At 45.1% G+C, this 14645-nt stretch overlaps 1 protein-coding gene across 1 annotated transcript in view; it reads right to left on the bottom strand.

The window, feature by feature from the left end:
* Positions 1 to 11782: 11782 nt before the first annotated feature.
* Positions 11783 to 14645, bottom strand: part of nsfl1c (NSFL1 (p97) cofactor (p47)) — a 43893-nt gene continuing 41030 nt past the window's right edge. Inside the window, exon 9 of the mRNA XM_072514820.1 lies at positions 11783 to 12402. Within this exon, the coding sequence (XP_072370921.1) occupies positions 12240 to 12402 (163 nt within the window). The 3' untranslated portion in view covers positions 11783 to 12239. The remainder of the gene's footprint in view (positions 12403 to 14645) is intronic.

The raw sequence follows: 14645 nt of genomic DNA, 5'->3' as shown, positions 1-14645 counted from the left end.
TACTGAATGTGGATGCAAAGATATTGGCGAAGGTACTGGCGGCTAGGTTGGAGGTGTGCCTTCCGAAGGTGATAGGGGAGGACCAGACGGGCTTCGTGAAGGGAAGGCAGCTTTTCTCAAATATTAGGAGGGTGCTAAATGTAATCATGACGCTGTCTGAAGGAAAGGAGACAGAGGTGGTGGTTGCACTGGACGTGGAAAAGGCATTCGATCAAGTAGAATGGGGGTATTCGGTTGCGGTTCTTGAGAGGTTTGGAACGGGCCGAGATTCACGGAATTGGTACGGCTACTATAAAAGGAACCAAGGGCAAGAGTCCACACAATCAATATGTGTTTGGGGTACTTTGCTCTGCACCGAGAGACCAGGCAGGGGCATCCTATGTCCCCCATCTATTACTTGCGTAAGCAATTGAGCCTTTGGCCATCGTTCTAAGGAGCTTGGGAATGTGGAACGTAATACTTCGGGGGGGGGGGGGGGGGGGGGGGTTTGGAACATAAGGGCTGGATTCTCCATTCCTGAGGCTAAGTGCCAACGCCAACGGAGGATCCGTGGTGTTTCACGACGGGAACATTGGCGCAAAGCCTGCACCGATTCCGCAACCAGTGAGGGGCTAGCAACGGTGCTGCGTGAAACACTCGCAGAATGCGCAGGAAATGGTTGGAGAATCGCTGGGTCCGTGCAGCACATGCGCAGAGCTGACAAGCTGCAGACTCGCGTATGCCTACAACCCCCCCACATGCACCAATTGCACTGGAAAAGATAGCGCAGCTGTGTGGGACCGCGTACCCTCCCACCCCGATTCCCCCCAGCCCTGGCAGAAGCCCCCCGGCCAGCAGCACCAATCTCAGCCAAGAGTGGCGGTGCTGGACACAGTCCGCAAGCCCTTACTCTCTCTCCGCAGCCGCCACGTCAGCTCACGACTGTTGAGACCACACGTGGCCCACGCCGTCAGGTGGGCCCGCTAATGACATTCCAATGGGGTTGCGACTGCGCACAGCACGCGTCCCAATGTTGCAGATTTGGAGGGGGTGGAGCATCATGACCCAGGCTCAAACCGGGGCCTGTCGCAATTTCAGCGACATTTCATTCAGCGATTTCATTCTCCGCCCGATCGCTGTTCCTGATTTCGGCATCGGGCAACGGAGAACCCCGCTCAGGGTGTCTCTGTACGTGGATGATCTATTATTATGTTTCAGAGCTGAGTGTATCGATGGGGGATATAATGGAGCTTCTCCAAACTTTTGGGTCCTTTTCAGGGTATAAATTAAACCAGGAAAATAGTGAATACTTTGTGGTGTCCCAGCCGGGGGTGGGGGCAGGGTTGGGAGGGCTGCCATTCCACAGGGCGGCAACCTACTTTAGGTATTTGGGGGTGCAGGTGGCACGGGACTGGTGGGGAGGATGAAAGCAGATTTGGCAAAGTGGGATAGTCTCCCTCTGTCACTGGCAGGCTATTAAAATGAATGTGCTGTCGCGATATTTCTTTTTATTCCAGTGCCTGCTGGTCTTTTTGCCGAAAGCATTTATTAAGGAAGTGGATAAGCTGATCACCTCGTTTATTTGGGAGGGCAGGCCGGGGGGTGGGGGGTTGTATAGGGTGCGCCTCACGAGGGTAAGGATGGGCCGACTCTTTTAGGGAGTGGAGGATGTGTGTGAACGCCGTGGGAGAAGCCCCGCAAACCATGTTCATATGTTTTGGTCCTATCTGAAGATGGAGAGGTATTCGAGGGAGGTTTTCAAGGTCATCTCGGGGGTAGTGCACGTGAGCTTAGAACTAGGGTCCCTAGAAGCCATTTTTGAGATGTTAGACCGGCCAGGGTTCAGGCAGGTGCGGGGCGGATGTCTTAGCCTTCTTCTTGCTGATTGCCCGGAGGCGGATCTGTTGGGATGGAGGTCAGCTTCTCCGCCCTGTGCCTCAGCTTGGCGGGGGGACCTGCTGGAATTTCTGACTCAAGAAGGTGAAGTTTGAGCTGAGGGGGATAAAGGAAGGGGCTACAATCCATGGGGACTGTTTATCCTGCACATTCAAGAATTGGTTGCCATCCAACATTGGGGGTGGGGTTACTGTTGGTTTTGAGTACATTGTTTACGAGGCGATTGTTAATTTTCTTTCATTTTTTACTTGGATTGTACAGGTTATGTTTGGGTTTGTATGTTGAAGGGGATGCTGTTTGGAGGATTGTTACTGTATTTGTTTTTGTTAGTTTTCTTTTGTTGTTTATTTGATGAAAATGAGAATAAAAAGATTTTTTTTTTAAATGCCAGGAACAAGTGCAGAAAAAATCAGAGGCTAATGGAATGCTAGCCTTTATATCTAGAGGATTGGAATATAAAGACACTGGAGTTATGCTGCAGCTATACAAAACCCTAGTTAGTACTTTGAGCAGTTCTGGGCACCACACATTTGGAAGAATATTTTGGCCTTGGACGGAGTGCAACTTAGGTTTACAAAAACGATACCTGGATTACAGGGGTTGAGTTACGAGAAGCGATTCCTCAAATTAGACCGGTTTTTGATGGAATTTAGAAGGTTAAAGGGTGATCTGATCCAAGTATTCAAGGTATTGACAGGGAAAGACAGGGGGCTGGATTCTCCGCTGTCGGGATTCTCCGTTGCGCCGGCAGCCCGGGGATTTCCCGACGGCGTGAGGCTGCCCACAATGTTAAATCCCATTGGCCAGCTGGCGAGTCGTAGAATCCCAAGGGAGCGCCGCACCAGATTTGCGGAGAATCCCGCCCAGGGCATTTAAAAAATTCATTTATGTGGCCGTCGCTGGTTAGGGCAGCATTTATTGCCCATCCCTACTTGCCCTACAGAAGGTAGTGGGGAGGTGTCTTCTTGAACCACTACAGGTGTACCTGAGGTTTAGGTATACTCACTGTTCTGTTATGGAGGGAATTCCAGGATTTTGCCCCAGCGGCAGTGAAAGAACGGCGATATATTTTCCAGTCAGGGTGGTCAATGACTGGGAGGGAATCCTCCAGGTGGGGGATACCCAGTTATCTGCTGCTCTTGTCATTCGAGATAGTGGTGTTAGTAGGTTTGGAAGGTGCTGTTTAAGGAACCCTGGCGAGTTACCTCAGTGCATTTTATAGATGGTACACACGGTTGCCACTGTTCGTCGGTGGTGGAGGGTTTGAATGTTTGTGGAAGGGGTGGGGTGGTGATTTCCTAGTGGTATTGTCACTGGACAAGTGACAAAGATCCAGAGTAATGCTCTGGGGATCCAGGTTCAAATCCCGCCACTGCAGATGGTGAAATTTAAATTCAATAAAAATCTGGAATTAAAAGTCTAATGAAGCCATTGCCATTGTCGATTGTCGCAAAAAGCCCACCTGGTTCACAAATGTACTTTAGGTAAGGAAATTTGCCATCTTTACCTCGTCTGGCCTACATGTGACTCCCTTGATTGTCACAAGTAGGGTTACACTAACACTGCAATGAAGTTACTGTGAAAAGCCCAGAGTTGCCATATTCCGACACTTGTTCGGGTACACCGAGGGAGAATTCAGAATGTCCAGGACATGTGGGAGGAAACCAGAGCACCCGGAGGAAACCTACACAGACACGGGGAGAACGTGCAGACTCCGCACAGTGACCCAAGCGTGTATCTGCAACACAGGAGAAGATGGCTGACGGTCAGGGACCGGACCGACCTCTCAATGGTCGATGGAGCAGCTAGTGGACTGAAGAAGCTCACCCAGCAGAGGAAGGAAAATCTGGAGGAGCTGGTGAGGGTAGTGGATCCAATAAAGGTGGAGATTGACCGCCTGGAAACTAGGCTGGAGGCCCAGAGCTGACTGGGGAGGGGTTTTTAAAATGTGGTATGGGGAGGGTCAATGACGGTGGGTGCCTGAGGATGTGCGGGACGCGCGCTGTCCAGGAAGGGTTATGGTTGATCGGCGGTGGCGGGGGGGGGGGGGGGGGGGGGTGTCATATTCCCGGGTGTCCTCCGACCAGGCTGATCACATGGAATGTGACAGGGCTGAATGGGCCAGTCAAGAGGGTTTGTGTGTTCGCACATTTAAGGAGTTTAAAGGTGGACGTGGCTGTTTTGCAGGAAACACACCTGAAGGGTGTGGATCAGACTAGGTTCAGGAAAGGGTGGGTAGGGCAGGTATTCCATTCAGGATTAGATTCAAAAATGAGGGAGGGGGTAGCAATATTGATCAATAAACTGGTGGCGTTTGAAGTGGGGAGTATAGTGGCAGACTCTGGGGCGAGATATGTTATGGTGAGTGGGAAATTGGAGGGGTGCCGGTGAATATTTATGCTCCGAACATGGACGATGTGCAGTTCATGAGGCGGGTGTTGGGGAAGATCCCTGATCAGGACTCGCACTGGGTTGATGATGAGGGGGCGGGATTCTGATAGGGTTCTGGATCCAAGGTTGGATCGGCTGAGTCCAAGGTTCTGAAGGGTGACGGCGGTAGCAAAGGAGCTGAAAGGGTTTATGGAGCACGTGGGGGGGATGGATCCATGGAGGTTTGAGAGGCCGAGGGCGAAGGAATTTTTGTTTTTCTCCCATGTGCACATGGCATACTCCCGAATTGACTTTTTTGTGCTGGATAGGACACTGATGGCAGGGGTGGTCGACGTGGAGTATTCAGCAATTGTTGTGTCGGACCACGCGCGACACTGGGTGCATTTGCAGGTAAACAAGAGAGGGTGTCAGTGCCTGCAGTGGAGGCTGGATGTGGAGCTTTTGCCGCATGAGGTAGCTTTTGAGCAGGTGAGGGCTGCCATTCGGGGGTATGTGGAGCTGAACGCACGGGGGGGGGGGGGGGGGGGGGGGGAGGTTTTAGCAGCCACGTTGTGAGAGATATTGAAGGCAGTAGTGAGGGGGGAGCTTATCTCGATACGGACGCACAGGGAGAAGGCGGAGTGGGTGGAGATGGAGAGACTAGTGGAGATCTTGCAGGTGGACTGGAGGTATTCGGAGGCCCTGGAACTGCAGATGGAGTTTGGGCTTTTATCCATGGGGAAAGCTGAAGGTCAGTTGAGGGGGGCAAGGGGGGTGGTGGTTTACGAATATGGGGAGAAGGCGAGCAGGATGTTGGCGCATCAATTCAGTATCCAGGAGGCAGCGAGGGAGATCGGAAAAATGAAGGATGGGGGGGGGACCACGGTCTTAGACCCGGTGGGGGCAAATGGGGTGTTCAGGGATTTTTACAGTAGGCTGTATGAGTCGGAACCCCCAGCCGAGGTGGAGGGATGAGGCGGATTTTGGAGGGGTTGGAGTTACCATGTGTGGAGGAGGACCTGGTGGAGGGACTGAGAGCCCCCATTGGGCTGGTAGGAGGAGCTTAAGCCGATGCAGTTGGGACAGGCCCCGGACGGATACCCGGTGGAGTTTTATAAATCGTTTTGTTGGTGAGGGTGCTTAACAAGGCGAGGGGGGGGGGGGGGGTGCTCCCCCAACGTCATAGCAGGCCTCGATCTCCTTGAATCTAAAACAGGATAAAGATCTGGAGTAGTGTGGGTCTAATCAGCCGATCTCGATCAACATGGATGGCAAGTTATTGGCCAAGATCTTGGCCTCGAGATTTGAGGACTGTGGGCCAGGGGTGATAAGGGAGGACTAAACGGGAATATTTGTGGGAGGTACTGGGACGGTTTGGGCAAGAATTTGTGGACTGGGTCCGACTGTTGTATCAAGCGCCCGTGGCAAGTGTGCGGACAAACCGGGTGAGCTCGGATTATTTCAGGCTGCATTGGGGGACAAGGCAGGGATGTCCACTCTCCCAGTTGCTCTTTGCCTTGGCTATAGAGCCATTGGCGATGGCATTGAGAGCGTAGAGGGACTGGCAGGGGATGGTACGGGGGGAGGGTGGAGCATATGGTCTCACTTTATGCAGACGATTTGTTACTGTACATTTCCGTCTCACTTGGAGGTATTGGGGGATTATGGAAATCTTAGAGGAATTCGGCCAGTTTTCAGGGTATAAATTGAACATGGGGAAGAGTGAGGTCTTTCCGATCCAGAGGGGACAGGGGCGGGCTGGTGGAGAATTTTTGTTGGGGTGTTAGTTATGTAAAGCCATGTTGGCTGGTGTGTGTGTGTGGGGGGGGGGGGGGGGGGGGGGGGGGGTTGTTGTCCATTGTGTTAAACGTTATAATATAAATGCCTCAATAAAATATTTTAAAAAAATATTTCCAAACAAATGTATCAAAATTGAAAACAAAATAATCTCTCTCTTCCCATTCATAATGCAGCTATCCTGCAGTGTCTATTGCAACAGAACAAAACTTGCATTGATATAATCTTTAACAAAACATCCCAAGATGTTTCACCGGAGATTTACCAAACTAAATCTTATAAGGTGATAATATGACAAATAACCGAAGCTTGGTCAGAGTTAGATTTTAAAAAGCAACTTAAACAAGAAAGGGCAGAGAGGTTTAAGAAATTAATTCCAGAGGTTAGATGATACCCAAGAGGCTAGAACCATTCACCGAAGACTTCAAGCATCTTGGTTATTTCCTGGTTCTAGCCCACAAATTACTAAATAGAACCATCGGACGATAGAGCACAGGAAAAGGCTATAGTGCACATGGTAAAGCAATGCAACTAATCCCACTCCCCTGCTGTTTCTCTATAACCCTGCAACTTTTTTCCCCTTCTAGTTGAATCTGTTTCCAAACACTTTCAAGTGGTGTTTTCACAATCGTAACTTGCCTTAAAAAAATAAAGTTTCCTTGTGTCTCCGGTTGCTTTGCAAATGGCCTTAAATCTGTTTTCTCTGGTTCTGGCATTGCAAACCTTATTTTTCCTTATTTACTCTATCAAAACAATTTATGATTTTGAACATTTCTATCAAATCAACCTTAAATCTTCTCTGCTCCAAGGCAAACAACTTCAACTTCCAGATAAAAACAAATTACGGAAGATGCTGGAATCAGAAATAGAAAATGCTGGACAACCCCAGCAGTTCTGACAGCATCTGTGGAGAGAAGAGATAATGTTTCAAATCTGGATGACTCGGTCTCCCTCATCTACCACCAGAACCCTCCTGCCCTCCCCACCCTTCCGATCACCCAACTCCTGTACCCTTGGGTGTTCCTTACCCTCCAGGGTCCCAGGACTTAGTCCCAAGCAGAGCTCTGCAGTATCGTAGCTGGCCACTGCAGCGCTGTGCCTGACCGGGGTGAAGAGCTGTTGGCCGAGTTCTCACAAGTGGCACTTCCTTCCAAGGGCAGACAAAAGTCCCGCCCACTGCCAATCAACACAATGAAACGTGCAAAATTGCAGTCGGAGTGCGAGAATCAATAGATGTGTGTTAGGCACCGATTCTCGGGATGACTAGTGCCAATCGCACACCATCCTCAAAATTCGACCCCTAAAGTCTGTTATTTCCTACTTATTGTTTATTATATTTGAGTTTCATATCATTTATAAACTTTGATTTTGTGAATTCAATTAAATAAGGAAAAATAAGATTTCCAGTGACGAGGGGTCAGTAACCAGAGGACGTTGATTTAGGTGATTTGCATGTGGAAACTTTTTTCATGGCAAGTTATGATCTTGAAAACAATCACCTGGAAGTGTTTGGCAGCAGATTCAACAGTAACATTCAAAAGATACTTTGATAAGTACTTGATGGAGAAAAAAGCTACAGGGCTATGGGGAAATAGCTGAGTGAGACTAATTGGTTAGCTTTATCAACAAGTCTTCACATGCAGAATGCCCAAAAGGCTGCCTCCACAAGATATAGGAGCAGAATTAGGCCATTCAGCCCATCGAGTCTGCTCCATCATTTTATCATGGCTGGTATGTCCCTCATCTGTTACCTACAATGCTACAGAACAAGAGCTGGATTGCAAAATCAGCCAGAGCATATCCTCCCTAGAACACATGACCCAGGAGTAGGCAATTTAGACTCCCCAGCCTAAACACCTTCAATGTGATCATGACTGATCCCATCCTGGCTTCAACTCCACTGTCCTGCCCGTTCTCCATAACCCTTCAACCCATTACCAATTAAATACCTAACTCCTCAAATTTATTCACTGTCCCTGCATCCATTGCACTCTGGGGTAGCGAATTCTAGATTCACAACCCTTTGGGAGTAGTTTCTCCTCAAAGTTGTTTTAAATTTGCTACCTCTTATTCTAAGATTATGACCTCTCGTTTTAGAATGTCCTACAAGTGACATTTGCTCCACGTCTACCTTATCCATATCTTTTAGCATCTTGTACACCTCAAATTGATCTCCCCTCATTCTGTTCCCCTGCTGTGCTATATCATTCTAGAATTTCATTTTGTGGGCTAACACCAGAAAATGGCTACATCTTTCCATGGTATGATTTAAACTCACAACCACCCATTTAAGAAAAGAGCTAAAGTTTCTAATGAACATAGAAAGGCCACGAAAGGAGAAGCACCCTATTTCTGATATGTTTAGAATTGTTATTGATAATATATTGTTTTCCACAGAATACTGCCCAATAAGTATGGTTTAAGAACATAGGAATTGCCAGATGAAATAAAGTCTCTTCTATTTTGCCTCTACCATCTTGATACTCAACATAAAATTGAATTGTTGACTAATAATGATCAGTCGCCAGCAATTAGGCTACAACAGATTCAGACACACAAGAAAACCCATGATGGAAAGCTTTCGGAACCAAAGTCACACATTTCCCCCATCCTGTGTTACAGTTCTATCTCAAACTGCTTAATTTCCTAACAGTTTCGGGTGGTCGTTTTCCAGATCATAACGGTGTAAAAAGTTTCCTCATGTCATCTCTGGTGCCTCTTCAAATCATTAAGCCAATGTCAAGGGTGAATAATGTATATTTATTATATACATAGTTGATGTATATACTCTTTTTTGAGAAAACAAAAATCAATAAATCAATAAAGGTGACACAGGTGACAGCCCTGGTGGACCAGTATAACAAAAAAAAAATCAAAACTTCAAAGGGAAAACACAAATGTCATTTCCTGGAATTATGATGCACTCCAGCCCCCATGGCGCCAACTGGTCATAGAAGACCTGGAGGGTACCGGTAGACATTGCATGCTCCTTCTCCAAGCTCACCCAGCTGTGAACATAGCCGCAGTCGAAGGACAGACAGTCCCTGGACCGCCCGTCACCTGTACTCGTTGATGGGCAACTTGGCCAGGCCCAGGAGCAGGCTTACAAGTCTTCCTCCATTCTCCACCCTCCCTCCACACTGGGCGAGTTGATGTATAGTTCTGCTTCATTACCTTTCTAAGGGGTAGTTATACAATTTCCCTCCGACTAAATTAATTTTTACAGCATCCATGACCACATATTGTAGTTGAGCTACAGCAGGAGCAAGTTCATAGGATTTATGTTACCTTTCAGGAATCTTTCCGGAGGTGCATGGCCTGATAAGCATTACTAAATGTTTCAACAAACAGCTGGTCTTTGCTATTGCGAGATGGTGAAGCTATCAACAGAGATGTCATGTTTGCTTACCAAATAGTAGCTATATCTATTGAATTACTTTTAAAACGTAAAGTGGTTTGCAATTTCTTGATGTGATCAGGCACCATATAAATTAAAGTTTCTTTCAGGATAACTGTTCAAATAGTCATATAGCAGGAAAACAATCATAAATGAAACAAAGTTACTTTGTTGTTGAAGCATTGCCTACTGTACTTGCAACAAACAGTTGCTAATTAGATACAGTTACTTCCCCAACTGCAGAGAAGACATCACAATAGTTTCAGCTTTGGGTACAATTAGGAAAATAAGCATAAATTGCCCAACAGCCTTTTTACAGTCGTCACAAATGTAAACTCTTCCCTGAACCAGTGCAGCCAGGTTCGTAAATTACGTTCTATATTTTTTCTCTTAGAATTAAAATTAAATTTTTCTAAAAACAGCTGAAAATGGGTTGATCACAGAAAATAATTAATAATTGTCCAATCCTCCATAGAATCCCTACAGTGCTGAAGGAGGCCATTCAGCCCATCGAGTCTGCACCGACCCTCTGAAAGAGCACTCTACCTAGGCCTAATCCCCTACCCCACATAGAAGCAATTTAGCATAGCGCATAGAAGCAATTTAGCATAGCCAATCCACCTAACCTGCACATCTTTGGATTGTGGGAGGAAACCGGAGAGAGGAAACCCACAGACACGGGAAGAAAGTTCAAACTCCACATGGACAGTCACCCAAGGTCTGAATCGAACCCGGGTCCTTGGTGCTGTGAGGCAGCAGTGCTAACCACTGAGCCACCCAAATCGGAATGTGTTGGGATATTAAATCCTTACAAATGTTTTTTAAAAACTATACGGAATCATTTATTAGTTATTGGTTCACTCATCATTTTTAGTATTTGCTTTACAATGTAAAAACCTTAAAAGCATGGACATTTATGTCAATGGGTTTTAAAAATCTCAATTTGAAGAGCCTCTGCGAATAGCTTAAAATGTGTGTAATCAGGGGTGGCACAGTGGTTAGCATTGCTGCCTCTCAGTGCTCGGGATCCAGGTTCAATTCAAGCCTTGGGTGACTGCGTGGAGTTTGCACTTTCGCCCAGTGTCTGTGTGGGTTTCCTCTAGGTGCTCAGGTTTTTCCCACAGTCCAAAGATGTTCAGGTTAAGTGGATTGGCCAAGCATTGACAAAGATGTGCAGGTTGGATGGTGTTGCAGGGATGAGGGACAGCACTGAGGTACGGTACTCGTTCAAAGGGCCAGTGCAGATATTATGGGCTGAATGGCCTCCTTCTGCACTGCAGGGATTCTATTCAATAATTAGCAAACCTCACCATCTTCATTACTTTGATCTGGGACTGTGGTTTAGTCAGAATGGGCCAATTTGAAAATAAAATGTAAACGCTTGAAATTACATCGAAATATTCCCTGAGCCTTTTCAATAACTTGGCCGATTTTGCTTATTTAGCACTGGTAATACAGAGCTAACTAGCAGAAACACTATCCCTTTGAATTCACTGCTACATCTTCAATTACCTCAGCATTACCAATACTTCCAGAATTCCTTTAAAAGGTCCAAGATGAAGCACATCTCCATTCTGTGCTGTTCTGCTTTGCGATATGTCTCTGCAAAGTACCTTGGGTATTACCCTACTTTTTATAAAAATGTGTTATATTTTGTAAATTGTTATTGTTGCGTGCAAAATGAGTAGGACTCTTTTAGTCAGCACACACTGCTAAAACACAACAGATCACAGTACAATGATGTTTTTGTTCTCTAGTCAGAAACGAACAGATGCAGTAGATTCCTATACATGCTTCAGAGATCAAGGCACTTTTCAACAATAAAACAATAACACCAAACTGTGGAACATGCAGACAAGTTTCACATCCTGCAGAATCATAGCTCTGTTAAAGAGGTTTCGGCAGTGTAAAATTGATGCTTTTCCCTTCCCGTTCGGTGTACAATTTCGATTCAAGAAGTTTTAAGATTATGAAGGGTTACTTGGTTATTTGAATTACGTTTAGAGAGAGGGCAAACATTTATGATGATGAGGCAATAAGAAAATTCTTTGGAGTGCGATTAAAATATAAAATTGTTTGCCACATTTTGTTTTTAAAAAAGGATTTTAGAAAAAAAAGTTACAATCAAAAAACACAAGTGGAATTAGACACATGGAGAAATACATCAACTCAACATTCATGAGTCAAGTAGCCAATTTCTCAGGTATGCTTTCTAATTATTTGCTGTTACTGAATTCTTAGTAACTTTGATGGACAAAAGGCAATGTTCTAAAAAAAAACTTGGAAATTGTTCCATCATGCAGCAAAGAAAGTCATTATCCAGGCTGAAAATAAAACTCACAGTAACAGTCTGCTCAGGTTATTCATTTGACGCAATAATGTACAAAATGAACAGAACTGGGTACATAACCCATTTCACAACACAGAATGTTTTAAGTTTGAAATGAATCTTAGAATGCAATTTTCAGTCAAGCTACAGGCCCAACAAGTCACAAGAAAATCAAAGTTAGTAGGATTGCATCAACTTATATTTGTGGATTTGAACTTTTAATGTATAATATTTTCACTTAAAAATCGCAAAAAAAATTACAAATCAGAATACGCAATTAAGGTTTATATCACAAAGTCACGCTTAAAGCTGTGTAACTGAATGCTCACATGTTATTACTTGAATAACTCTAAGAGTGAACAGATTCATTTAAAAGCATTTTCTCCAATTTATCACAACCAGTGAGTTAAACTAACAAAGTCCGAACAGTTCAAATACTCCACAAACATGAGGTTTGATGGAGAAGTGCATTCATTTCAGCCTCTGTACTATTACAGCATTCAGCAGATTGGCATCTTTCAGGGTCTCATTCTCATTTGTCAACTCTTTACTAGGGAAGGTGGTCATCAGCACAAAAGGAGTATATGCCAGAGCTGGACGAGCATCAATAATAAAATGTCGAATATCCTCAACACTGTAGACAAAAAAAAGGGTTAGTTTTCCTCAGCAAAATGTTAGAAACAAATCCCACGTTTTCTATACAGATTGAATTCCTTAAAATTTCTAAAGAGCCAATACTACCATGATCAACCTCTTCCAGATATAGCTTGAGTGATACTGTTAATAAATTCAAAATTTGGTCTAAAAGCAGGCACATTTCCTTTCCATTGGATTCGCTCACTTGATAATCTTTATTGTCACAAGTAGGCTTACATTAACACTGCAATGAAGTTACTGTGAAAAGCCCCTCGTCGCCACATTCCGGCGCCTGTTCAGGTACACAAAGGGAGAATTCAGAATGTCCAAATTACCTAACAGCACTTACCTTTCGGGACTTGTGGGAGGAAACTCACAGACACAGGGAGAACGTGCAGACTCCACACAGACAGTGATCCAAGCGGGAATTGAACCTGGGTCCCCAGAGCTGTGAAGCAACAGTGCTAACCACTGTGCTACCGTGCCACCCGACATCATTGATGGTTCAATGAGTTTAATCTCAGGAGTAACTGACATACGTATGACAACAATCAGGGTTTATACCGAGTTAGCGGATTTCAATTAGAATGGCAGTAAAGGTTTGTTTCAACTGACTTCACGACTCGCCAGGGGAGGAAAACAACAAATTCAGCTAGGGTTCTTTGACTACTGCTGGAAAAGTGGATACTTATGGTTGTTGCCCTTGATAAAGAGTTCAGTTCGAATATCCTTAGTGTTGTTGAATACTCACTCTAACGGACAAGACATAAAAGAACGGTTAATTGGGAAGGTATTGAAGACACCCAGTGTCAGGTGCAAGCACATAATCTAAGCTAACACTCCAGTGCACTATAGTGTGAGCTAAATTATTCAAATAAAGTTCTTTTGTGAGATACGAACATGAGGGATTATTCCAGTGCTTTAAAGTGGATGTTGTAATTCCATTACACTATTTGAAGGTGATTAGGGGACTCTCAGTTTAGCTCACTTGGCTAGACAGCTGGCTCATGATGCAGAGCAAGGCCAGTAATGAAAAATGAAAATAGTTTATTGTCACAAGTAGGCTTCAAGTGAAGTTACTGTGAAAGGCCCCCAGTCGCCACATTCCGGCGCCTGTTCAGGGAGGCTGGTACGGGAATTGAACCGTGCTGCTGGCCTGCCTTGGTCTGCTTTCAAAGCCAGCTATTTAGCCCTGTCCTAAACCAGCCCCTAGTGTGGGTTCAATTCCCATACTGGCTGAGGTCATTCATGAAGGCCTATCTTCTCAACCTTGCCCCTCACCTGTGTGTGATGATCCTCAGGTTAAATGACCAACAGTCAGCTCTCCCCCTCAAAGGGGAAGAAAGCAGCCTATGGTCATCTGGGACCATGGCAACTTTACCTTACAGTACTCTGGTCAACTGTCCTTTCTCAGGTATGACCAGAACCAGATTTGTTCATAATTTCCCTCATGGGAAAACTGAGAGATGCTGCTAGTCCAAATGGTTGTCAGGAGAGAGTCACTGCATTTCAAAACAACTTTGATTATATAGCACCCATAACATAATAAAACATCCCAAGGTACTTCACAAAAGTAAAATAAAATTACATCAAGGCATGTTAGGAGATATTGGGGAAGATGGCCAAAATCTTGTTCAAAAGAAGTTGGTTTTGAGGAGTGTTTTAGAGGAGGGGCACAAGGGTTCAGGAAAGGAATTCTGGAGCTCTGGGTCCCCGAGGCAACTGAAGGTGTGATTACAAATTGGGAATTCTCAAGAGGACAGACTTTGAGGAGCGCAGATATGAGGATTGTGGGACTGGACGAGATTACAGTGGGGCCAGGTCATGGTGTGATTTGAAAGCAAGAAGAAATTTTAAAGTGAGGATTTTAAAATTAAAAAACAATACTTGGACAAAGTTCCAGAAAAATAAAAGCATTCCTGTCATGTTTAGAAACTCAGTTGTGATTCTTCCATTAGAAAGCAAAACATGAAAAGCAAATCCTTGGAGAATACTTGGTACAGACCTTTGCAATTAGTTTTGGTCAATTATCCTTCCAATTCTCAAATGATATTTAGTAAAGGGGAAGAGGCAGTTGCTCAGAGTCAAATTCCAATAATGGCCAAAGAATTATGCTGCTTTACTGAAGCCTAGGAGATGCATCAACTGAGCCACACAGATTAAAATGGCCACAGATACAATTTCTTTTCTGAGTTCTGCTATTGATAGGTGTTCCATACCAGCCTCAAGGGACAGATGGAA

Source organism: Scyliorhinus torazame, chromosome 8 (assembly GCF_047496885.1).
Source record: "Scyliorhinus torazame isolate Kashiwa2021f chromosome 8, sScyTor2.1, whole genome shotgun sequence".
NCBI lineage: Eukaryota > Metazoa > Chordata > Chondrichthyes > Carcharhiniformes > Scyliorhinidae > Scyliorhinus > Scyliorhinus torazame.
Note: the sequence above shows the minus strand (reverse complement) of the source record. Positions and strands in the feature narration are given on the sequence as shown.